Here is a 27904-nt window from a genome sequence, read left to right as displayed (position 1 = left end):
GTAAGACATTATGCTGTGAAAATAACTAAAATAAACAAGCCTTGCCGTACCTACAGTTAGCTGCCTAATCTGTCTAACTGCATAAGCAGCTGAGCTTAGTCTCCCCGAAAGTGCTTTTATGTGGGGCCCCCATTACAATCTGTCATCTAATGTGATACCCAAAAATACAGTCTCCTTAACAAATTCCAACTTTTGTCCGTTCAAAGCAACATAACATTCGTTATTTTGTACGTTTGGCAAGCAAAATTTAACACATTTGGTTTTTCTCTCATTAAGCGCCAAGTTATTAATAGTAAACCACTCATAGACTCGAAGAATGGAGCTGTTCACGTCGTCAAAATTATTCGTACGTCGACCTATTTTAAAAATCAGTGATGTATCATCTGCAAACAGAACCATTTTTGGTTCATTTTCGAATATGAGTGGCAAATCGTTAATGTACACTAAAAGTAGGAAAGGACCCAATATTGAACCTTGAGGAACGCCCATTTTTATCTCAGACCCTTGTGAATTAACACCGTTTATATGAACTTTTAGCTGCCTATCCTCTAAATATGATTTCAATAGACGGAGCGCAGTGTTTCTAATCCCGTAATGATTTAATTTCAGCAAAAGTGTCTCGTGGTCAACGCAATCAAATGCTTTTGAGAGGTCACAAAAAACACCTATGGCATCCTGTGCTTCCTCCCAGGCACCAAATATTTCTTTCATTAAAGTAACACCGGCGTCAGTTGTACAACGACCTTTAGTGAAACCATACTGCTGATGGTGGAAGATGGAGTTTTTATTAAAATGATGAAGCATCTGAGACAGTATCAACTTTTCACACTTTGCTAAGGACCGGCAAAATGGATACAGGCCTATAATTATTAGGTTCTGTGGTTTCGCCGCTTTTAAATAGTGGGATAACCTTGCTATATTTCATAAGGTCAGGAAAAACACCGTCATCTATACTTTTATTAAAAATCATAGCCAGACAGGGCGCTATAGTTTGAATAATTGTTATTATTTCATAAGTAAAGATTTCAGTTGTTTTATTTTATTTCTTTAAAGACCTACGACTCTAGAGGATTCGTATATTGAAAAATAAAGTTATGTTGACATGATTACATTTTTTTAAGCAAACTGTGAGAGTGTAAAGAATTTAAATCTCTAATTTTAATACAATATTAGTATTTAAACTCCTGTGACAATTTTGAAGAAATTTGTTTTCAGTCTTAATTTAATTTCTGAATTATGTACCTACCAGTCTAATAATTTTCCAAGTTGTCTTTATTTTGTCATCAGCTGATTTTATTTTATTGCTGATATAAAGACGTTTTGCCTTTGCACACTAATCTAAAAGTCTTTGAGTACTGTTACATTTGTTCCTTGTTTTATAGACTTAGGGCTTTTTACTTTTTGGTTAAATGAAGATGATAATAAGTATGTGGTTTATAATAATTATTCATTTGTGACCACTTACGTATGTGAATGGGAATTTCGCCTAATATAATTATTTTCCTTACACAGTTCCCAGTAAATGACTATGCACAATTTGAGTTTTTAAATAGGTATAACTATTTATTCACTATATTCGATATTTAGAAAGTTCGAGAATTGAAACAATTACAATTTCAAATGACTTAACAGTCGATTGATTCGATTTAAATTTAGTTTTAGAATTAGAAATATTCCGTTTGAAATTGTACATTCTATCCTTAAAATCAAAGAATATGTAATGCGCCCTACACACCTTACTATTTAAGTGTGTAGATTTAACTGTACAGTCGGACTGTATAGTTAAATTGTAGGTCCATACAGCCTTCACACCTTACAATTTAATGGGCAGTTTTATCTATTCTTTATTCGATTCAATTAAAACTGTACATTTCTATTGTTTGTTCTATACGCCTTGCGGTTGATCTGTACAGTTCAAATGTGCAGTAGGGATGATGACGGGGCACAAAAATTATAAATCTAATTAGTCCGTAGTTGGGTAATGTAAAATATTAGGTACTTATTTTTTTACGTCATATAAGACCAATACTTGATACGAATCAAAGTAGGAGTGGGGGCTAACTATAAGTACGTTTTATACTGAATAGTGCGTACTATTCAAAGTATAGACTCTAAAGTTACGCCACACGATATTTCAAATCAAAATATCTTCGAAAGTATTTGTTTCCATAAGAAAATAAAAATTACGTGTCTAATATTTTTAAAAAATCTACAAGACGGACATTAAAATAAAAAATAGTCATCTACCCTGTTAAAGCTGCATAGTTAAATTGTAAGATGTGTAGATGCTTTGAATAAGTTTTTACTACACCCTATAATAAAACCAACTGAAAATCAGACCTATTTTCCAAGAACAATATTTGAATGCAGTTTCAAAATAAATACAGTGAGTTCCGTAGCTATTTTACGAACAATTAGTGCTGGCAAGTTTTAATCTAGCGTTTTTTTGTCGTCGCTCCCTACAGCGCGACGACAGCGTGGCGGGTGCGGGTCGCGAGCGGCGAACTGGCAAATGAGTTCATTGTTTGTCCAGCCACTAAGTTTTTTCACACGAGTAACAAGGTGCTATGTCACCGTGTAAATGTATTATTATGTAGTTTCCAGCTTGTGAATAAGGGGGATTTATTTACTGTTTTTGTGCGGGTGTCGTTTTTGATTTTATTTTTCATGTTGGTACATTGAATTTTCTGCGTACTGTGGAAGTGTTCACAAACCATTTCACGTTGATTTAGAGCTCCTATATACGAGCGACATGTTGCCAACGACAGAGGACGCGTCGGCGGCGTCTGTTGACGCATAGAAGGCCGTCGATATTTAAACTGTAACGATGCTACGGCTTTTTTTTGAGGGGAAAAATCATTCAATGATTTCTCCCGCCTTGGGCGAGGCGAGAGGAAGTGTCAAACTCTTACTGACTAAAAACCACCCAGTTCCTTCTCCTGCTTTTTGAGCCGGTGCGACGGTAAGCCCGCTAGGTAGTCCGCAGCTAACGATGCTACGGCTGCAAGCTGTTGACGATACAACTGCAAGTGTCGTTTAAGGACGACTGCTGCCGTCGATGCGTCAACAGATGCCGCCTCTGCCGTTGGCAACATACCACTCGCGTGTAGGAGCCTGAAATTGGAAGAAATTTACTTATTCTAAGTGATTACGATAGACAACTGTGCTGTATCTACAGACTATTTAGATCGGTATCACATGACTCATTTTTTTTTTGAGTGGGACAATCATTCAATTCCTTCTCTCGCCTTGGGCGAGGCGAGAGGGTGTTAGACTTTTACTGACTAAAAACCTGACTCGTAAGCCACTCCCTTCTTGGCTGAGCCCATATCAGTACTACCTAAAATGTACACCTCACTGTTCTATTAATAACTATAACGTTAATCCTTGTAAAACGCTTATCTAATTTCCAGTAATAATATAAACAAGCGAGTAGTCTCATAAACGCCGGGGCGTATTAGTTATGATAACATGTTGCATAGGTACTAGACACATTATATACGGAATCAAGTCTACTTTAATTGTATACATTAATTCAGTTTTATACACAAACTTAGCAGTGTACGTATAGGATATCAAAAGCCTATGACAGTCCACTGTTGAATATATGTAGCCTTCCTCTACGTAAGGGGGTTTGCCGTAATAAATAAATAATATCCGCTCTTGGCTGGTAGGCTTAGAGATTCTAGTTCCAACTAAATTATTGAAAAAAGTTTAAATAAGACGAAAGAAAGAAAAACAGTATATTTGCACCGTTATAAAATATTGTACATATGTAAAACAATATAATAATTTAAAACTAAAAAAATAAGCAACACGGTGTACATAGGCCAGTGCTAAAGCTAAAATGCCGTAGCTCGAGCACGATGGCTTGAGCCACGGCGCTGATTTTCAGCACTAGCCTGTTGTAATAATAGTAACTAAATCTTACGTGAGAAAGCTCATGTAAGATTTATTCATTATTTATTCGGGGAAAATCCCGCACATTACCTTTCCATAGTACTAACACTAGTCTCCATGATTGAATTGAATAGAAGGACTTTAATATGACGTAGTTTATTATTGTTTCTGAGATATATGCTATCGTTTGAAAAATTTAGAAAAATTGTTAAGTAAATATCTATTGTTTAATCAACAAACAGGAGAAATGATATCTTCATCCAAATATGGAGATGTTGACTTAGATGTCACACGTCAAATGACGAGGTGTTACAAAAAAACACAGATATTCGAGGGTGTAATCACATGTTAACAAGATGATACAGTGCGGATACAGTGAATGCATGACTTTGAACAAATATTGTGTGAAGTATCAAGTAGCACATGACTTGATTACACCCAGTTTGAATACCCGATTGTGCTGTTTGCTATGTAATTAGAATTTATTTGTTTTAAAATTCGATTGACTGTGTTTTGTTTCTTTTTTGGGCTTATTCGTTTGATCTAATCGACACTTTACTGGTTTAAGGTTAGAACTGACATTTGTTAAAAATTAAGTATTTTTGCCAGATTAGGCAAATGGTAAGCCTAAAACTGCAATCAACTCCCACGTTATTCTATGTGATACGTAGAGATGTAAAGCCTCTTAGATGGAGCGGAGAAATCAGTTAATCAGAAAAATTTACATTAATTGTAATACTGAAATTAATCGGGCTCTGATCCATTTGCTTTAGGAATTGATTTGCAGGAGTATTCGTAGGATGTTAGTATACGTATACAAATATAGTAGACTCATACATAAAGTAAATATTTTTATATCAACCGCGTGACAAGAACCGCTGAGAACTGATTAAAATGTATTATCATATTTGGAGAAGAATTAAATTTTATTTGGAAAAGAATTTTACTACTATAAGAATTAAGTTTACTTTCGATATTTCTGATTGTAAGTCTGTTTTATTTGTTTAGTTCATTGTTGATGCCCATGACAACTACACATCATAGGCAGGAATATGCAAATGCTTGCTCCAGCACTAGGACTGGCGAGAGGTGTCAGACTCCTACTGACTACAAGCTTCTTCAACTTCTGCTTCGAGTTGTAGCCCCAGTAATCCGCGTGGTCGTCTGCTAGCTCCAGTTAAGCATCAGTCCTACAGGGCCTCGTCTGTGGTGGTCTGATATCTCTTTGGAGTAGAATTCGACACACTCGGGTCTGGTTCTGTTTGGATAACGAATTACCCTTGCTCCGCTTCCGCAGGCTCGCGACTATTCTACACCATAGGTTGCAATATTCTCTACTATCTCTTAAAAATCGATTAATTCACCAGTAACCTAAACGTTTCAAATTGCGAAGTTTATCAGAGCGCACGATGCCCGAATTGTATAAATTGAGAAGTTCTTTAATAAAAATAATTACGTGAATGTTGGACGGTATCTTGATTTTCCATTTCATTGCTATAGGTACCTATTAATACTCGCTCCAATAACTAATGATTGGACTAACGGATATTCTAATCATAACACATAGTCTGTATGTTATGACTGGCATACAATTATTGTAAAACATACGCCGCAAATCTCAATTATTCCATTGCCATTGTGATCATAATCCCAGTGTATACCTGACCTACACTTTGAAAAATATTAAAAAGCTGCAATTAATCTCGGTGATTTAATATAAAATAATACTAAAATAAGAAAATATTACTCTAAAAAATCAGACCAAAGATTTTGCAAGTCAAGACAACCGCGTACACAACATACTCTTAACTACTATACACCACGTCTCACTAAGCTCATTAAACTTTCAACGTCAAAACAAAGTCACACGACCGAAGTAAATAGTTAAATACTCGAAACTGTGATCCAATACAGGCATTAGATAAAACAGTTATAAATACAAAGCGACACCTACCAACGGTTAGTGTCACCGCGTTGCGCGTGCGATCCATTCATTTAAATTTAAACTAACGTGAAAAACAATGGCTCCCGGTGAAGCTCAAAATTCTGAGACAATTTTAAATGGGACCTTGTCTGTGGGTAATGGTGGTGTGATGAAGACTTGTCCTGTAGAGGTGACAAGTGTGCAGCCAAAACCGAAGCGAAAGTTGATAAGACCTAAAGTGTTAAAGAATTTGGAGAGCGGGGATTACCTTTACGATCGGCTCTATGATACAGAGTGTCCGAGAACGGTGAGTGGAACTTATGCATTATTGACTCACAATTTCTGAACTGTCGTTGTTCTAACACTTAATGGGTGGATGTGATAGGAAATTGATTTTAGTAGGAAAGGAATTTGATTGAACTGTGATTTAATTATATAGACGGGATATTTACCTTGTTTATTTATTTCTATGAGTTTCCGATATTTCGGGATAGATAGATAAACATGGTAAATATCCCGTCTCAAGTTCTAATATTAGTGTTAGTGACCATGTCAGTTTAAAAAAAAAACTTATATTGTGATTTAATCGTAATAGTTTGCGCTTCCAAGATATTTACCGGCTTTTGAGACTCCTTTTTGCATGTTAAAGTGTTTAAAAACTGCATTTAGTTGTATGTATACTTACCCAAGTTGTATTAGAACAATAGTAAAGTGTATAAATAAATATAATACCAAGTGTTTTGACCAAATATAGCCGAAATATGCAGAAAAGATAACGATTTATTAGTTATTTTGTTAGCACACAGATTAACTCGTGTTCATATATTTGCTGAAAGATCTCACGCGCCGTCTATGTCAATAATTTTCTTTGAGTCTTAGATAGTGTAGTGCAGGATATGAAATAAAAAAATTGTTTTAGTTACAATCTAACTAAAGATATATTTTTCAGTATTTTTTATAAATTAATAATTTTAGACAGAAAAATATTCAATCAAATATTTTTTGTAATACTTATATCAGTTTTCCTTCTTGATACTTCACCTAATTCAAGCTATAATGGTATAAGCTGTTAAACAAGCCAGCCTTTTGGAGGTTAGGAATTTAAGGGTTGTTAGGTAATCGGGAATTGGGAAGATTGAGAAGCGGGGTAATTGGACCACCGGTAACTTCATTCACACAACGCAAGTGTAGTTTCACGTAGGTTTTTTGTGAGGTTGTTTTAAAAAAATCAGTCGTTTCGATATTTTTGTGATTTCATTGATGCACAAAAATAAATAACCATGGAGGTTTTTTTCATTTCTTATTTCTTATCCACTAATCGTTGAATCATGGACCACTTAAATATGGACAGACAGTGATAATGTACGGCGTGACGGCCGTTCTGATTTTATGAGCCGACAATTTGGTGCGTTCCGGACATAAACTAAAGTAAACAGTAAAGTTTAGTTACAAAACATACCATACAAATACCAACTTAAATATGCAGGTGGACAAAATTGGAACTAAAAGATACTTCTAACAAAATGACTGATTTTTTTTTAACTGACGAAGATACTAGCGACATTGTTGACTGTATTGTTAAGTTTGTTTTTGTGTGACAATCAAAGATCTTTAAACAATAGATACTGCAATGGATTTTCACGGTGGATTAGCTTTGTTTGTTTGGCTTCAGTTTATATGTTTACGTATGTAGAACATAAAATACAAAGAACGCGATAATGCAAAGGATTCTTAACTTTTTAATTTGGCTGCACGGTTAGTGCAGTGCCTGGGCAATTGGCTGTCACATAACGTACAGTGGGTTCGATTCATGCTCGGAGATACTCTTTGTGTGATACACAAATTGTTGTTTCGGGTCTGGGTGTCATGTGAACTTGTAAAAGCATCTGCGCCACAGAAGAAAATCCTAGTGTGGGGCAACGTTTTAATAAAATCAATGAAAATGAACATGCTTTAATTTGTTATTTTTCATTGTCTAGTATATTTTTATTGGACAACATCTAGCATCGTCTCTCATTTAAGATTTATTTATTTTTCTTATTTCAACTCTCTACTTAAGATTTTAACTTTGCCTTTGGGCTATCAGTTTTGATTGGTTTAATGAATAAACGAATTTGATATTGAGAATATTTAATTTAAAAGCCTGAATTCGAAAACAAAAATCTTTTCATAAAAATATAATATAATAATAATAAAAAAGGTAGGTAGGTACTTGAAACGAGGCATAATTTCTAAGAACAGTGTGTAAGTATAATTTTTTCCATACATTCATAATTTCATTTTACTTGCAAAAACATTAAATCTTATTCATGAAGTGAGGTTTTTGGAACTAATTTGTAAAAGATTTCTTTTATAATAAGAATATGGTCTCATTTGACTTGAAAAATGAGACGGCTAGGCACTGGGCTACTCGTTACAAATTAACGTTATGTAATTAGGACGGTATTTGAAAAGATTCTTTGTACCTGTGATTAAATTATTTGAACAGGTTTTTTTATAGTATAGCTTATACCATCGTAAACAAGCATACGAATCATTTGATAGTAAACAATCGCCGCTGTCTATGGACATTCGAAACACCAGACGCGTTACAGGTGCGTTGCCGGCCTTTTGGGGGTTAGGAATTTAAGGTTGGATTGGGAAAGGGGTAATTATTACTTGGTATTTCGACATACACAAATATATCGACATATTTTCATTTGTAATGAAAAAAGGTTTGCTTATTTCTTTTTCTAATTTTACTTCTGAACAGATTTTCATGAGGTAACTTTGAGGGTTACAACTTTTTATTGAATTATTTATGACATATCCAAGTACTTTAACATGGAAATAACTGGTTAAAGTTAACCTACAATAAAATATGAGCAAAGTTTTCTCTTATTTGAGTTCAGCCAAGTTATTTCGACGGCAACGCATAACAATACCACATTCCATATTAAAAAGGCAAGAAGCTTAGCACGGATGCATATTTAACGAAGAATATTGTACGCTTCTGAAACGCAAGTTTTAACCAACTCATACATTCGCAAAAATGATACAATATTTATTTCTTGTATCCTTCTTGGAGCGTTGAAACTTGGCCCGTGGTGGAATTGCCGCAGGCTGCCGCGCGCCGCTCCAAAGTTATAGCGCTACAACTTTCCTCGCATGGTGTGAACTGTAGATAACGCGTAATGTATGTAGTTTTAAAATACAATGCTGTTTATGTATGTGTGATGTGTTTCTGGGTTCGAGAATTGATTTTTTTTCTTTTTTAAGGAGATTTCATCTTGACCTGTGTGTAATGTCTGTATGTTTGCCCGCGATTGGCGGAACCGATCTTATTGCGGTTTTCAAAAAAGTGTTTTATACACAGTTTTTAGTATGGGTAGTTCTTCAGAGACAAAATTTTCGATGTCTTTGGGAATATTTTTGAAACCAACTAACAAAACGGCATGTAATATTTTTTTTAGTATAGTTTAGCTATATCAGTTACTAGGACAAATAATATTTTTTAAATAATTGCAGTCTAGGTACAAAATATTTTTTTAAAGCTTGTTCTTCTGATTCATATGGTGTGTCCGTTTGCCATTTTCCGGAACAAAGTAGTCGATTTCGCATTTTCCCTTTGATACTTCAATATAAATTATAATTACATCGAAAGTAGATGAGTTGTCCTCTTCAAAAAAAAATATGCAGTCGTTATAACTATGTTAGTATGATTATAAATAAATAAATAAGAAGTGTCCGGCGTATAATACTGATTAATACGGCGTAAGCTACGAATGACCATACTTGGTCGGGTATTAATAATGAGAGTCTGGCTTCCTGTGCGGAGGGAAACCAGGCGTGCAACGGACAAGCTAGGAGGCGGACGTGCGGCTGGTTGGCTTAGATCCAGGTGTTACTAAGGTAAATATCTGATTCATCTGTGTTTGGTTTACATAGCATCCTGATTACAATGCCTATTTTATAAAATTTACTTTACAGTTTTAAAACTTCAATCTATGTTTCGTGTGAAGCTTTTTGGTTATACATTCGTGTAGAAAAATGATAAGAATGAAGTCTGTATATACGATGAGTTATGCATGATTGTAAGCAAAATCCTGATTTATCTGTGCCTGATTCGTATGGTCAAAACCGCATATGAATCATAAAATAATGCTCTTGTTGCATTGTCCATTTTTTTACTAGTCTTATTTTTAAATTAACTTAGCTATAAATGTTATAGCTACAATTTAAAAACTTTTTTTTTGAGGAATGTAATTATTATGAGTCTGAAATTGCTAATCCGCCCTGAGCAAGCGTGATGATGAATGCTCGTGACTTCTCTGTGCGAAAGTACTCGAAAATGGTATGCTAACAATAAAAATAAATACAGAGCTCATTTACATACAATTTTCAATTGTTCAACAGATTCATCTGTAACAATTTCTGATTCATCTGGGCAGAAAATATTCAAACGTCGATATTTCGAAAACTATATTTTTAAAACGAGTCCCTCATTCGAATATACGTTATTTGGTATAACTATTTTCATATGAACACGTGTTACAGATCTTAAAGTGGAATTAAATTTTGGCCATATGAATCAGTCGAAGAATCTAATTTCGAAGAACTACCCAGTATACATATAAACCGACTTTATTATCTACCGATTCCGAATTAAAAGTCGATTTTTTTAAACGTAGTACGTAGTAACATAGTAATTAACTATTAGTTCGAAGTGTGGCTTAACGTACCTAATACATGGTTCACAACTGCCAGCTACCTTCGTCCATATCCCTTTGAAGAAAATATTGATAATTACAATGTTATAATAACAGATTAAACATAATGTCATTGTTAGACACTTGGAGAAATGTAAACTTCAATTACCTATAATAATATTTTTGTTAGTAGATATCAGTTCAATATTATGAACATGTAAGTACAATGCATTCAACAGACTGGGGAGGAGACCTTTGTTTAGCTATGGAAGTCTTATAGCTGATGTCCTCATATTGAATACAGCATCTCATTTTATTATAACTTTAATAATATTTTCTTTCTTATTTATGTTAAGTTCTGAAATAGGCCCATTTCTTTTCTTCTCACTGCAAAAAAATCCTCTCCATAGATATTTCCACTATATTTATATTATAACTTTCGTGAGACATACTAAATTGATTATTATGTTATCGCCATCACAAGCAACTCAACTAGCTTCAAGTCCTGCTACTAGAGGCTCAAATTCATGAGCAGCATTCCGCGACATACGACGATGGCATAGTTGTGCTGCTACAGGACATAATTTTAGTCAATATTAATTTTATGTATTTTCACATTAGAAAGTGTCACTATTTTTAGTGCACATAATCTTTTTGCCTGATAATTTACAAAAAATCTTACATTGTCATGAAATTAATTTCGAAAATGCAGGAAATTAAAAAAAAAGGGAATCAATTTCGTTTCCCTATTCATAGAGAATAGGATATTGTTATGGAGGTATTTATACTCGTATGTAATTTCTTATTATGCTGTGTCACGTGTGTGACAGGCAAACTGCATAATGAGAAAAAATCTTAATAAAAAAAATAGGTGCCTCCAGATTTTTTTCATTACTAACTGCTAGAGTCATTAAATGGTTACTTAAACCAGACCTCAGCTATTGTTTTCAATACAAAATCGTTACTAACGAATAGTTCAAGAAGTCATTATATGTCTCTAAATGCGGTTATTGATTTAATTTACACTATATGCCGTACTCAGAGTCATTTAATGATTACAGAAAGACATGCATAACAAAAATTCCTCACATAAAGAAGCCTTAATTGGTAAACGAAGTGTACTCCAATCAGAGTTGATTGGGCACCTCTCGGTTATTCCGATAAAGGTTAACGCCTCGTCAAAGTGAGAGAGCTAACATCTTTACTATTCATCGGTATCGGCGAAATTGGCAGCAGCTTGTTTACAAACTGGCCTTAACTAGGATATAATGGGAGTGGCAAATTCTGTATTTTTGGATAGAAAAATTCGAAGAAGATGATGAAGTGTTTAGTATATCCACTTTTTTTTTGATGGGAGAAAATCATCCAATGACTTTTCCGCCTAGGGTAAGGGGAGAGGCAGTGTTAGAATCTTACTGACTAAAAACAACCCCGTCCCTCTTCTGCTTTTAAACCCCAGTAGTTCGGAGGTCGTGGTTCGGAGTTCGGATTACCTAGCGGGTTCCACGGTGTGTGACAACAAATTCTTTGGTCATGTTTTTATACTTAGACGGTGGCCAAAAAGCACACGATCTACTTGATGGTAAGTGGTTACCGTGGCTTATGAACGCTTGCAACACTTATTATTTATTTTTAGGTTAGACAGAATATGCGTATTTTATAATGATAGGTACCTGTTTTGAGACAAAAATAATAATGGAAGGTCACCCTTCAATCTAATAAATATTGTTTTCAGACATGAATTAATGATACTCCTTAACAGACATAAGTACTTATAAAATCACATGAAAATTGACTACTTATAACTTTTACTAGTAATAAACCCCATGGGAATTTGTATCGTGAAATGATTGAAACATCATAAAATTCCCATCACGATTTTATAGGCTTTTTCTTTTATGGTTACACAGCGTGAAAATATTGCTGTTTCACATAAAATATGGGAGGTATGAACATTCGAGATTCAGTTAGGAACTTCATAAAATAAGGGAAGGTATAAAAGTCGAGTTGAAATGTGTTAGGGGATAATCTTATCGTCTGCCGTATTATGGCGGCGAGGTACGATTCGGATCTCACAGACAGGCTGTTAGGTACTAGAAATGGTTTTTATAAGGTGTAAAGAGACTTATATCGAGTCTAGTTCTGCTGTAAAAATGTTTACTTTGGGTATTTAACTATCCCTTAAAATTTTAGCATAGTCTGATGATGTAGGGCTGATGCCTGATTGCGGACTACCTACCGGGACTTCGGCTCGATCTAAATACGGTTATGACCTGAAAAAAATCTAACACTTCACATTTGCTTGATTTAGACAAGTGTTATTATATTTTTAATCCCGATACTTAACTATCGCCTAAAATGTTAGCATAGTTAGTTTGGGCCCAGTAGGGATGATGCCTGATCCGGGGCTGTGGAATACTACCGGGACTCCGGCGCGAAAAGCAGGAGTAGGAACGGGGTGCTTTTTAGTCAGTAAGAGTCTGACACTCTCTCTCACCTCGCACAAGCCGTAAGAAGACACTGGATGAATTCCCCCTCTTAAAAAAAAAACATAGTCAGTTTCAAAAAGAACACTTCAAGACTACTTATTCCATATCAAGAAATGAGGTCATAACTATTTATATTGATACAAAAAAGTAAGAACTTTAAAATCCCCTATATTCCAAACAAAACATCTATATCGATACAAAACTTTTTAAAAGGATCACGTTAAAACGTTCGGAAGTAAACAAGCTTAACAGTTGCGAAACGACATCAAGTTATCAAGCAATTTGGTGCATGACAAAAACATAAGGCGTTTTGCAGACGGACAGACATTGACTCAAAGATGACGAGAGATAAATAAGTATTGAGAAAAGTAAGGCACGAATGTGGGAAGTGTATAGGATATGAATAATGTATTCCGCGGCTTGTCGCTGTCTTGAGCGGTTCGTGTGCAAAGAGCCTACGGTCCTCCCTACTTAATATTCGTATCACGAAGAAAAATTATTTACCCACCAAGCTAGAACGATTTGTGATCCTTGCTCTTTACGTAATTGAGGCCGATGTTATTAAAGTTTATTTTATGTGGAAAACATGTTTTAGGTAAAGAATAGGGTACTGATTTTACGAGACGTTCTGTTGACATCCGTTTTTATTGTTTATGTTCTTTTTTGCCAGTTAAAGCAAGCAGTAATGTAAGTTGAATAACACAAAGTTTAAAATTAATTTACACTTACAACGTTACGCCTTTTATCGTGGGATAGGCAAAGGTGCACATTACGGCACGTAATGCCGCTATACAATGTACACCCACTTTTCACCATTTGTGTTAATGGGCGGTGAGCTTATTGCCATATACTGGACAGGATTCCAGACTCCGTGCTACCACTATGAAAAACCGTAAATAGTCCAAGTATACTTTGTCTGACCCGGGAATCGAACCCGAGACCCCTTGTCCCAAAGTCCTAGACCTATCATATAATCACAAGTGCATGTGATTATATGATAGGTTCCTCAAAACATAATTTTTGTTAGTTGACATTTGAGTTTCAGACTTTAAACTATTTACTTTGACACTTAAGAATTCTATCAACATTTCTTGAAATTCCTGAAAGGCCCAGTAGCCTATCACAATAAAATAGAAATGAAATCAGTTTAAAATAATCATAACAGTCACAAATATCGCATTACAAACCAATCCACGTTTTAATAGAAATAACAGAACAGAAAATAAACAGTTCGTTCCACCAGCTCCTGCATTTTCTTAAACAAGATGGCGTATCCATTTTCCTTGATAATAAGATTTGAACCTATCCAGTCAGCTACAAGAAAATATTCTACTTACAACGGAATACTAATGCACTACTTATTTTGCTTTCAGATTGAAATCTCATTTTGTTTCGAATCATAACTTCGTTGTTTTAAAATAAGTCGTAATAACTCCAATGACAGTTGCCGCGGCCTACTTTTTAAATACGTTTGTGTTTGAAATCTTAATTGTTTTAAATAAAAAAGTATGACTTTCTTGTCAGTTTAATTATTATATTACTTCACATTATTCCAGTCTTTCTCTGCGTTAGTAAAGCTTTCCTCTACCTTTCATAGCTTTTCATAGACTTTCATTAAACCCTTTCATAGGAAAATACGAACAAAAATATAACTATAGGATTGTAATAGGTTAGTAAATGTTTGCAAGAATATTTTATTTAAATCGTTGAAAACAAATTAAACAACAAAAATAAAATACAATTTTCATCTGTGACTCGCACTAAAAAGGATTTACTTAATGCCGTTTTGAAACTTTATACTGGCTGATTAGACGAAAAAACATTACTGGCTGGAGTGCATTTATGTATTCTTATTTTAAAATTAATAGAATTATTGATTGTCATTTTTGTTTTAGCGCCGAAGTCTTTCGCGATTGTAAATAATTTTACAAACTTACTTAAATATTTATTTTAGAAATTATGAAGATTTCTATAAAAAAAATATTTGTTAATTTTTGTCTTGCCATGATGGACCACAGTATAACCTAAAAACTGAATCGTTTTAATTATTATCTTATCGGCTTACTCACGTAACTGTTTGACGAGGAACTGGACTAGTTTCAAGCCATACTAGAGGCATCATATTAATGAGCAGCATTCCGCGACACACGATGCAGCGATTGTCGCGCTGCTACTGTTTTGCTAAATAGTTTTGTTAAAAATTATACTAATTTGTAGTAATTTGTCCACAGACGACGCTATGCAGCGAAAGGACGTGTCTTGGCAGTATAATGGGCATCCCTGGCCGCGGGGATGTGCCAAGAGGACCCGAGGAAGTCCTAGTCGATGCCAAGGACTTTCTGGGACAGTACTTCGCGTCTATACGCAGGTAAGGTGAACTTATGTCACTTTCGTAAATGTTAGTTAGTCCCTAATTAATTAGACTGTGTACATTTGATGAGTTTCTAACAGTAACAACGCACTGTCGTTGGTTCCCGAGTCGGGTGAAATATTATCGGATTTTTGATTTCTATATTTTTTTTTGTATAAAGTATTCTGAAATATGTATTATAATCTGTCTTAATTTTTTTTTTAATTAGCTGTTAATTCGTATGAGTAAATACGGACTCAACCAATACTTCCAAGGGATGGACTAGTTGTATTGAATTAATTTTAGTTGCACCGTTTGTTGCGTTCTCTAACACAGAAAGCAAAGAAACAATAAGAATATTAAACTCATTTGCCATTGAGTATAACGTTCTCTCAATAAATAAACACGAACAAACTCAACCCAACAAAGAAAAGCTAACTAAATTCTAACAGAAGCATGTGGAAATTAATACCATTAATTTCCACAAACAAAAATATTATAATAAGTACGTAATCTTAAAAAATAACTTTTGTCCCACACGAATATTACGCTAATAAAACGCCGAGAGTACAAAACCATCCATAAGGACTTGTTTTGACACCTAACAATCTTTATTTCTTTCTGCGCCTTGAGTGGGAGAAAATTCCATAATTTTTCAAACGTTGACACTAGCCAAGAAAGTGACTTAGACAATTCTCTTTGTTTGAATAAGATTCTTGCTTCTAAGAACGTGGTATTTTTGCTTTAATGAATGCATTCTTGAATTACATTTCGCTTGAGAGAAACCGAATTTTCTTAGAGCACAAAAGAGTAGAAACTACATTATTTAATTTTCTTTGTCGACTAATAGACTTGGAATATTTCTAGCTAGTTATTTTGTAAGACCTTGATGAACTTGAACTATTATTTGCAATAAATTCTTCGAAGGGATCGAGCGTAACTAAAGTTTTTATTCACCCCATAAAGTTTATGTACAGAAAGTCGAGATTCAGATATTTGGGTTACTGTATACTATGGCTGTTATACGAATTTGAATTGTTTGGAGTCAAAAATATTAAATTCAGTTAAGTAAAGCCCAAGAGCTATCAGACCACCACATATAGGGCTCAGTAGGGCTGTTGCTCGACCTGGAGCTGCGGACTATTTAGCGGATTCTAGCTCGAAGAGTAGGAATAGGAACGGGGTGGTTTTTAATCAGTAAGAGTCTGACATTCTTTCTCGCCTCACCCAAGGCAGGAGAAGTCATTGGCTGATTTTTCCCCCATAAAAAAACCTATGTTTGTAAATTAATGTCTTCTTAGCTGCCGTTTCCAATACCAAAGACTTATGATTAATAATTATGTAAGTAAGTCTAAGTATTATTATCTAAGACTTACGTATTAGACTTACATAATCGATTTTATAATAAACATGCATGAAGTACGTTTTCATTCTGTATGGAAAAAGCTAACTTCATTATATCACTTTACCGGACATGAGTAAGATCTCTTCTTTATAACGTAAAACATGCTATTTATATTTGTTTACGCTCTAGTCATAAAATTTATGTAATGACCTTTTAGACTGCATTTAAAAAAACTAAATAGTAATGTCTAATATTAAATAGTCGGAAAAAGGACGTATATTCATCACTATTTATTTTGCAGAGCCAACACCCCAGCTCACGAGGCTCGCTGGAAGGCAGTGCAAGAGGAGGTGGCGAAGACTGGCACATACCAACTGACGTCCACTGAGCTGGTGTTTGGTGCCAAACTAGCTTGGAGGAACGCTACACGATGCATTGGCAGAATCCAGTGGTCCAAGTTACAGGTATGTTGTATAATTTACTACGTGTTTATGTTGTGTGGAGGGTGAAGATTAATAAAATAGAATAGTATTTATTTTCAAATATGTGTAGTACATAGAAAGGTGGTAGATTAACAATATCATAGTTCTGCCATATTTCGACACCAGCAATTTATATTACGCTAACTCAAAAAAGCGTACTTTACAGTAGAGGCGTTTAAAGGGAAAAACGTGATAACTTTTACATTAATTAAGATACTTTTTTGAAATTTGGTATGCTTAATATTTAATTTATTCATTGTAATATCTCATATTTATATTTCCTTAATTATTTCTATTTTTTGATTTAAGGCAAGTTAGCCGTGTATAACGTAATTCATAAAAAAATGTTACATCTTATACACGTCTAACTAATGTTAGCGTAGTGTAGTACGGGAGAACGTAGTGTAGTGTAACAGTGCTGGGATTTTGTAACCATGTTTATTAATTAGCATGCAAATATGTAACATTTTCGATGTAGGATTTATTAAGTCATCCTTTGACTTATTTGTCGATTGTCTATATGCGACTTCTGTCATCTATCACTTGTCATATATCGCAACAATTGTAGATTAATAGACTGATCCCTAGAAAATTCATGCAATATCTTAGTTTAAACAATCAATGTAGAATTAACAAACAATAGTTACGTAGAATTTTATAACATAAGTAGGAAATTATCTTCGTTCTCTTTAGGTTTTGTTAGCTGTCTCAAGTTGCAATAAATATAATGTTATCGTTAAGTGTTGTTTGAACGTTTCACTTCGTTATTTGTTCCGAGAGAAAAACTGTAATGAAGTGTCGCTGACTAGCCGTTTTTAGACAACTGAATTTCTTTTGCAGTAGCAAATTACTTAATGAGAGTGTGAAAGAAGTTTTTAGTGGAGTTCTGCTTATCGTATTTGTTAATTGCAGTTTTAAAAACTTTGATCTCTCTAATCTGTTGTCTTTATTTATTTTTTATGAGAGTTGAAGTTTAGTTTTTTCGTATGATTTATTGTATGTCTTAGTAAAATATGCGATAAAATAACAAGGATGATTGGCAGACACAAAAATGACTAAAAACTAGGTAAGATACATCGTTGATTTAATTTTAATGTTCTCTTTGGTTGTCACTTTGGTTTAATTTTCGATCAGGTTGCACTAATCGTAAAGCTCTTTAAATATTTTTTAACTTAATGAACTATCGAACAAAAATCTTATGAATGAAATAAAATAATAGTGACACTGTTCTCTATAACTTTCACATTTTTATTCTCAAGGAACAAAACTAGCTACTAGATTAAATTACACTGCTTCTTCTAGAATCGTCTTTAGTGAACTGCAAGAAAAACTGGAACTAAATGAATTTGCTGACTCTAATGAGAAAACTCCCATTTTGCACAGTAATAGAAAAAAAAGTGTAGGCAATTAACGACTAGTTTCCTGTGAGGCTTTCTCCAAGTTTCAGCTAAAGGTCTCAAGCGCCAAGGGCTCTTCCAATACAAGGTTGCTATTAAAATTATAGGAATTAAAATTTCATAGACATTTACTAATTATTTTCACTTCGTTTTAGAAGTTTGTTAATTAAGACATCAATATATTTGAAGACGTCCATGTTAAGTGTTTTTGGCTAGAAAATTTACATATAAAATCAATTAAGAATTTGATTATACTAAGCTAAATATTACCTAATATAAATACTAATAAGCTTAAAGCAAATACTCATTTTAAAAGACTTCTATTTCGTACATACTCTCAGACATTTACTTACAATGCCTATAGAGCTGTGAAAGAGTACAATTAGCTGTCTGTTTGTTTCAACTAAGAATAACATTATGATGATAATTGTTCCAAGCCTCCTCAGAACACAACCCAGTAATGTAGCAACTTCATTGTCTTGAAAAACTAGTTACAAGAGCTACCTCATTTTATAATGTAAATGGTTAAGATATAATTTTGTTTGAGAAAGTTTTTGTTGCTTTGTATTAAAATTAGCCTCTGCCAGCGGCTTCACTTGTGTTTCTGTGGGATATAAAGTATTCTATGTCACCCATGTCAACTCAAATATAAATAAAATATAGGTTTAGCCCTGACTGAATATCAAATGTCGTCATCAAGTCCGTTCAGTAGTTTCAACAAACATCTAAACAAACAAATTTTCACATTTATAATAATTATTAGTATGATTCTAAAGTCTTTTATGTTATGTTTACTTATGTGTTCATTTAAACCACATTATGCTAGCTTTTTCATGAGACAAAAATATAGCAACAAAACAAAATACAAATTTTTGTCTCATCCAAAAAAAAAAACAGGGTATAAGCTCTCAATATTTTTGTAATTAGAACCGCTAGCAGACGTCGCCGTCGCGTCGTAACGACTTTAATTCATTCGTTCATTTCCATTCACTCTCTGTCGGTTAGCGAAGGATGAGGGTGACTTAAATCGGCATTACCAGACCCGAGTGCTAAATCCCTATGATGTTAGCAAGTACGTTTTGTAATTACGCGGCTTAAACAGATTGCTTCGGTTAATCGGGACGAACGATTTGATTATAGACTCGCGGTCTTGAGGGACTATTCTGAAAGTTTGTGGTCTGTGGTGTGTTAGGTTTTAAACTTGATTTGCATTTTATTGTGGAATTACCGATATGATACTAAAATTTAACTAAAATCACCGTTTACTCACGTAAATTAATGAAGAAAAGCTCTACTAGTTTCAGTAGGTGACGCGACGTCCTCATCGCGTCTGCGCACACTACTCATAATCAAGAGTCCGTCTGTGACTCGAAAGTAGTAGAGCTTAAAATTATCATGACATGACATGACAATTCATTTACGTGAATAAACCGAGATTTTTAGTTAATTTATGTGTATGTTTCACGATAGTTATTATAAAAATGATAATGAAAATTGTGGTCCACAAAATCATGCATGCTAGCGTGGCCTGGCTTGCTTTTCTGCTTGAAAACAATAGAATTATCTCAAAACACGAAAGATAACGATTCATTGTTACTTGTCAAAGTAATGTTTTCTTATCCCGGATAACGTTTTTAATGTATTTAATGATATCAGCATTTTTTGCTTGATAGACTAATGGGTTAAAGTTTGTAAACTCAAGAGAATTCAGTGATGCGCAAAATCTATTTTTAATTTATCAATACGTTGGAATCCTGAGTCATAATCACCGATTAATCATAACGTTGACAGTTTTAAAAATAAACGAAGATTCTTGTTTAATTTGTGTTAAGTATCTTTACATTAGATTGAGATAGAATGTCGTATGTATTACGTGTTTAGGTACTTTGAAATGGATTCTCACAATTTAATTTGTCCTAATTTATTTGGATGAGGACGTAAACGATTACGAGTGAGGATCACCTAATGTAATTTTGGCACCTTGGCAATTAAGGCTTGTTGGAATCTTTTAACATTGAAAACTTTTGGTTTAAAATAAAAACGTCACGTTAGGATTTTCTCCTGTGTCGTGGGTGCGTTAAGAAACGTACAAGTTCACATACACATGACAGTCAAGCCCAAAACAACAATTTGTAGATCCCACAAAGAGTTGTTCCATGTGGTAATGGAACACGCTACACGTTGAGCGACAGCTGGTTGCCCATCCACCAACGCGCACCAACCGTGCAGTCAGATTGCCAACAAATTGATTAAAAAACTTAGTCGTCAGTGTGGTTACAAAGATTGCACTAAAAAAAGAACATAGACATGAGCAGAGTCTGTTCTCGAACAGGTTGATTTTTCAGAAGATTGTGAAAACATTATCACCTAAATGTTCCTAGGTATTTCACCTCGATCGATAAGCCTTTCTTAGTGGAAGACAATAATTCAAATTGCAAGATACTGTGGTCAGACATCGGATAGTACACGGATCCTCGCCCTTACGATACGAACATTATTGAAATACTTCACGTGGCTACAGGCTACAGAGATTAGGGTATTTTGGTTAGAGCAAGCGGCCAATGCGATTTTCGATTCCCAAATTCCAAGTACTAGGTTTCGTGTGAAATTGTGGTATACTTATATATCATGATAATATTGTCAAAGTAAGTAAACACTGATTTACTTGTTAGAAGACAAAATAATCATGATGATGTTGTGTCATTCAATTTTATTCTTTGAATATAGGTAGTTAATTATTTTATCTTCGGTGTTATCTTTGTTTAACTTCATTAACAACTCTTCTATGAATTAAAATTCAAAATGTCGTTTAACTATACTGCTTAAGGTTATTGAAAACAATAAGACTTAAAATATAGATCGACGTTTTTTTCGCAATAAATATTATCCAATATTACGGAATACGCGGCGCCCTCTCCGCGGCGTATCGCGAGCTCTCGTTAGCACTCGACCTGCTAATGCGACAGTGAGCGATGCGACGATTGCCTACCACTTTGCTTTACGTTTATCTATCTGATTCGACACCCCGATGAGATTTTAACGAATACCTTCAAAGCTTGACAAATTAAGAAAAGAATTTGCTTCAATGAATTTGGATTTTCTTACCGAATTTTGGGATGTCGATTAAATTGTACGGATTGAGTGCTTAGCCATTCTCGATACTTCTCAATAAATCTATTTAACGATGGATTTTGCTACTACAGATGGAATTTATGACCAGTATTTCTATTTTAAGTCACCTAATGAATTCATTAAAAGGTTATCTATGCAAGATGCATTTTTATTATTTAAATTATAATACGTATTAGTGATATATGTTCCAGTTGGTTGATATTATTACCGACGACTCAAGTATTATACCTGCTAAAATGTCAAAGAAACTACTAGATAAAATTACTTGAAAGATGTCGTACGTTTTATTGTTTTTTCACAATAAATGTCGGTACCTACAGGTACAATACTCACAGATAAAGGGTTTTACTTTCACAGATAAATCTTGGCATTAAATCTATGATTTCAAAGCCAGCTTGTAAGCAAAAGTGGTTTACATTGCTCAGTCGTTTTAATAAAGCTAATATTACATGGAAAAGGGAAAAAATAACTTAGATCTACGTTTTATTGGCTCAGAATACTGAATAACATTCCAGTGTCCGGTGGACTATCACAAAAGGTGGCCTTTGTATGTGTAGGTACAGTCGTAGAAATCTATTTGTGACTGGTAGGAGATCTCGCTTCCTTCAATTTTAGTTATGTAAAATATTTTTGTTTGTAACTCAGACGTGCGAAAGAACCATTAGGTGTGTGTTTCTCCGAAAAACCTTAGCAAATCTCATTAATTTGATAAATCGTTATTTATCCTTCCGAGTTGTTGAGGATAATAATACTTATAAACATCATCATTTTTATTTCATCTTGTACTTTTTTAATTATAAGTTGTATTTTAGTCGGCTGAGTTGTAAACTTTAAGTAGGTATTACCAAGATTTGAAATGGTATTACCGTACGAATTCAACGAAACTAGTTTATTTTTAAGTTTTCATGTATTATTATGAACAGACACCAGTACACCGGTTCACCAATTTGTCAAACTCTAATACCTATATATTATGTGCCTAAATAATTTTATTGGTAAAAGTAAAATACACATGTTTATTGCCATTAAAACCATTTCATATAATAATTGTAGATTAACAAATTATTTTGTCCTGTAAACAAACGTAAAAGGTAGTATTATTAACCCTGTACACCAACATTTTATGCGATAGTACCTAGAGTATTAATCGTGTGTGTGCAACAGGTATTCGATTGTCGGCAAGTGACAACTACGAGCGGCATGTTCGAAGCGATATGCAATCACATCAAGTACAGCACCAACAAAGGAAATATTAGGTGAGAATTTCATTTGCACGGATTTTCATTTCAGTTTTTATTGCATAACTCTCTATTATTCTATTCAAAATAAATTGCTTTTCCATTCTTTCTTGCTTCATTGTGTTGGTTTTGTTGGTTTACATCCAGACATGTTTAGATTTTTTTTTTTGTATTATATTTCACTATATAACTCAAACTTTATGTAGAATACTTATCTAGTCTAACATACGTTATGTATAGAACTAGCAATTATATAAACGGTGATTGAATCAGTAGCCTATTTAGACTAACTAATACATTTTTTTTTTGATATTTTATCAACCATCATTTCTTTACGAAACAGGTCGGCGATAACAGTGTTCCCTCAGCGTACAGATGGACAGCATGACTACAGAATATGGAACACTCAGCTCATCAGCTACGCTGGGTACAAGCAACCAGATGGCTCTATACTCGGAGATCCCATGCATGTTGAATTTACTGAGGTAAGTAACATAATACACATTTTCATCACCATATTGAGAATTGAAAGAGATTCAGTTTATCAGAAAAAATAACTCAATAATAATAAAATCAAATATATATGTTTTTCGGCTTATTCACGTAATTATTTGGCTACTACAGTAGCAGCGTGACAGTCGCCGCGTTGTGTGTCGCGGAATGCTGCTCATGAATATGAGCCTTTAGCATGACTTGAAACTATTTGAGTTCCTCGTCAAATAATTACGTGAGTAGGCCGACTAACGACAGTTGTAATACAAACATAATGATAAAATTATGATTTATACAGACAAAGTTTGACATGAATATTTGCTATGATATACCTGGGTTTAGTTAGAAACAATAGAATTAGTTTGAACGAAGTTTCAGAAACAAAATCCCATTTATTTTAACAGCTGAATGAATTTAAATAGTTATTTCTCTTCACAATAAAATTTTACACTAGATCGTATCACAGGATTGATGGTCATTGAAAAATATTCAGTTATTGCATCCAATACAAATAAATCATTCGGTAGCTGACATATCTCGTTTTGGAGCACCTGCTACAAACACTACTAAAAATAGGGATGACGACTCGATTATTTAGTTTTTATTTTCTCACGGAAGGAAAAACTTTTGACGATATCGCACCTTTAGAATTGACTTAATCCAAAATTCTTGAGAGTCAGTTTATTTTTAATAAGTTGATAGAATACCTACATGTTTAAAAGTCGTTTGATGTATAAAAGTCATAATCTTATTTTTTTAGTTGAGTCACTTTAATTCTGAAGGTGCGATATATCGATTTAGGAAAACCACTTCTAGGTACGTTTCATACTTAGGAATGACGTAGCTAGCTCCCATCCCTCTTTTAAAGTTTATGCTTTACTTAGGTAAACGAACGATAACGTTCGTTTAAATAAACGATAACATTATTATTCTTGTATGACAATTCAATACGTGATATTGTATATTTTCATGATTTGCATTTGCATGATGTGGTCTCCTATATAATTGAGGAAGCACATAGTTTTTAATTTGTTGTATTTTTTTTTTGTATGCTTTAAGTGTATTCCTTGTTGGAGACCCTTATTCAGTAAATAAGTATTATTTAAGCTCCTAACTGACTATTTAAATAGGTTTTTAATTCCCATACCTTGTCGTCATCCCTATTCCGTACTAAGGATAGCTAGAGTTAGTTCATTGTTTACACAACTATTGTTTAGCGTCGAGTTTAGTTAGGCTCAGTTTATTTTAGTACGACTGATTACGTGAATGAAGCAGTCTTGCATAATTTGCTATTTGTTTAGGAAATCACAATAGCAATGCTTATTTGGGTCATGTAATTCGCTTTGTTATGTTTACAAACGTCTTTTGTTAAGTAACTAGTTAATATAAGGCAATTCTTAAGAGTTCTTTAAAGTTTTTGTAGCACTTGATGTATCTAATTCCCTAAGGAGATCCTCAGGGAATTATTAGTCTAGATAGTCTTAAAGATGCTGCAAAAAGAATAATGTAATGTAGAGTTCGTTTCTTTAGAGAATTCAAGACTTTTTGCTAATATCCTATTAGAGATTCTGATCCTCCGAGAGTTATAAATCCTGGGAATCTCATTGTTAAAAACTTTAAAAAGAAGATGCATCAATTTTTATCATCAATTTTGACTTTGACTTTGAAAAAATGAAGTTAAAAAACGCACGTTAACAAATCGCCCTCTGTTCAGAATCCGGTCATCGACACAACACAATTAGGTCAATAAAATGTGCATTTCTATCACTTTATTTCTAATTGACCCAATAAAAGACAATGGTGATGAATCACAATCCTGGACCCTTTTAATTAAGTGTCCTCGTACACATGCGACCTAAGTTGATACGATAAATATTGTTGCAGCTTTGTATCAAGATGGGTTGGAAGCCCCCTCGTACGGCGTGGGACATTTTGCCCCTTGTCCTGTCCGCTAATGGAAAGGACCCCGACTTCTTTGACATCCCAAGGGAGCTCGTCTTGGAGATCCGTATGACCCACCCCACGTAAGTTGTACCTACGATTAGTGTTATAGTTTTGCTTTCCTTGTTTTTTATTTTAATGATGTGAAGTGTTTTTTGGGGAAAATGTGAACTTTATCAATTACGTAGGTTCGAATAAAATATGTGTTTTTCTGTCATAGGTAGATAAAAAGACTTTTGTGTGTCATACAAACGAATTTATAAAAAAATATTGCTGTTCGTTAGTCTCGTTAAAGCTAGAAAACGGCTGGGCCGATTTGGCTAATTTTGGTTTTGAATTATTTGTGGAAGTCCTGGAAAGGTTTAAAAGAAAAAAGAAGTACGAAGTTTGCTGGGTCGGCTTATCTATATATTAATACGTGATGCAAAAACTTTGGACCCCTTTTTACGAAAATTGCGCGGACGTAGGAGCATACAATTTGGTACACTTATAGTTTATGTGTAGGAGAAGTGCAGAACGCTAATATTTTTCAAAAATATTGCTTACAAAGTACATTAAATCAATAAATTAAACATTACACACACTACCATGCATAGTATCTGATTGTATTTGACAAAACGTCAAAATCGACAGACATTGCGATGATATTCTCACGTCTCATATGAATAGAGTTTTCCTGTTCATGATGCGCCGGAATATATTAAATTGAATTTTACAAAACTAATAGCAATTCGTTAAATAAAAATTATCCTTGAACGTATGTTAAGTGGTATTGTAAATTAAATCGTATATGGTCGAATTTCCGCCACTAGGCGACCACTAGTATTATATAAAAATATGTACCTAATATTATTTTTTATATAAGTGCATTACTTTTCGATATATTGAAGGAAAAATCCCACATTTATAGCTATTTTTAGTCAGCACGCGCATAATTAAATGGTCTACATTAATACAGACATGAATTAATTAGATATTATCTTCGTAGAAGTTTGTTTTAAACGTGTTACTTAAGATAAAAAACGTGTTGAATATTTTTATAATAAAAGACAAATGACTGCCGTCCGACGCGTGACGTTTCGGCCAAACAAGTGCACTATGACGTAGGAAATATGGCACAATATCGTAAATCATGAGTTTTATAAACCAGGATATCGCAATGTTTCAATCGCTTGGGTAAAGTTCGAGGAGTATATATGGTATTTTATAATTAGTTGAGTACGGTATTTTTATTGAGATCTCAAATATGATACATTTCAAATGAATTTTGTATGAAATACTAACTTTAGTACGTAATAATATGGTGTCAATTGCACTTAAAAATAACTAAAATACGAAATTATAGGCAACGTAAAAACGATTAATGATAGTGAGATTATTTTTGAACATTTGGCAGTTTTGAAAGGTTGACATAGGTAATTTAATTTTGACTGAGTACAAATACCAATTACTACAGATCTATGAAGAAATACGTAGGTAAGTAATATTTTTTTAATAAACAGTAAATTACTTTCATTTGTAGTCATTATATGTAATATAATATGACTAATACTAACATTGACAATGACTGATAATATAATATATCACGTGTTTTTAATAATTCTAGAACTTGTAACCTGTTCTAATCTATATTCATAAAAGTTTTATCTTCACTTTCGAGTTTCTATCCACTCCTTATTATTATATCAGTTTTTTTTATTTACAAAAGTTGTCTGATCAATACTGTTTCTTGAAACCGAATAAGGATATCCTTTAATAGTGCAGGTGTTTCTTGAGAAACAGGTTTTCTAGAACAGTACAATATACAAAATAAGTTACTCTGTTTTTACCAGGATGCAACATATTATTTAACATTTTCTTTAGTTTAGGAATCACTATTATTACTATTCAATTTTTCACGTGGTCTCACATAAAAGAGATATCTATAGTCGTGAGGTTCGTTCTCATAAAAATAGTGACTTTTTGATTATTCAAATTAGTTGTGACATTAATTTTATTAGAGCTTTAATCGTGGTATTATTTCATATATTTATTTATAATCGTGATATTTTTATTAGGTGTCTATCTTTCTTATTTTGTGTACAATATTTTGCCCTTTGCGGACCACCGGTTGGGAACTACTGATATCCATAAATAGTACAACCTTTTTTATAAATACACAACGAGGATGTAAGCAACATTCTCAAAAAATATACAAAAAGTTTTCACACACCCGGAAAATGCTTTACGCACTTGCAATATTATTAAAACATCTGCCTTCGGTTACCCTCCCCATATAAGAAAGTGAACCCTTATAACCCAAAAAGAAAAAACAGACCCCACAGCTGATGCTCCAATGAGATCTTTAAACAACACAAGATTCATTCAAGTAAATAAACAAACGAAAAGAAATTCTCGTAATTATTGACATGAACGAATTTTTAAATATTCATATCGAGACGTATGATATTTGAACGTACTTACATTATTTCCACATCATTTATTTGCTGAGTCAACCATTTAACGTTTCATGTTCATTGCTCTCAT

At 33.7% G+C, this 27904-nt stretch overlaps 1 protein-coding gene across 2 annotated transcripts in view; it reads left to right on the top strand.

Moving 5' to 3' along the window:
- Window positions 1-27904, top strand: part of LOC118266983 (nitric oxide synthase-like protein) — a 127714-nt gene that overhangs the window by 84793 nt on the left and 15017 nt on the right. Inside the window, exons 1-6 of one of the 2 annotated variants that reach the window (XM_035580679.2) lie at window positions 5697-6131; window positions 15233-15369; window positions 16998-17160; window positions 22872-22963; window positions 23289-23430; window positions 25322-25461. In XM_035580679.2, the coding sequence (XP_035436572.1) occupies window positions 5922-6131; window positions 15233-15369; window positions 16998-17160; window positions 22872-22963; window positions 23289-23430; window positions 25322-25461 (884 nt within the window). In that variant the 5' untranslated portion in view covers window positions 5697-5921. Of the gene's footprint in view, window positions 1-5696; window positions 6132-15232; window positions 15370-16997; window positions 17161-22871; window positions 22964-23288; window positions 23431-25321; window positions 25462-27904 lie in introns of those variants that run through there. The other variant, XM_050702904.1, reaches the window with a different exon arrangement.

This window comes from Spodoptera frugiperda, chromosome 23 (genome assembly GCF_023101765.2).
Source record: "Spodoptera frugiperda isolate SF20-4 chromosome 23, AGI-APGP_CSIRO_Sfru_2.0, whole genome shotgun sequence".
In the NCBI taxonomy this organism is placed as follows: domain Eukaryota; kingdom Metazoa; phylum Arthropoda; class Insecta; order Lepidoptera; family Noctuidae; genus Spodoptera; species Spodoptera frugiperda.
The sequence above is the reverse complement of the archived record's forward strand: the minus strand, read 5'-3'. Positions and strand labels throughout refer to the sequence as shown.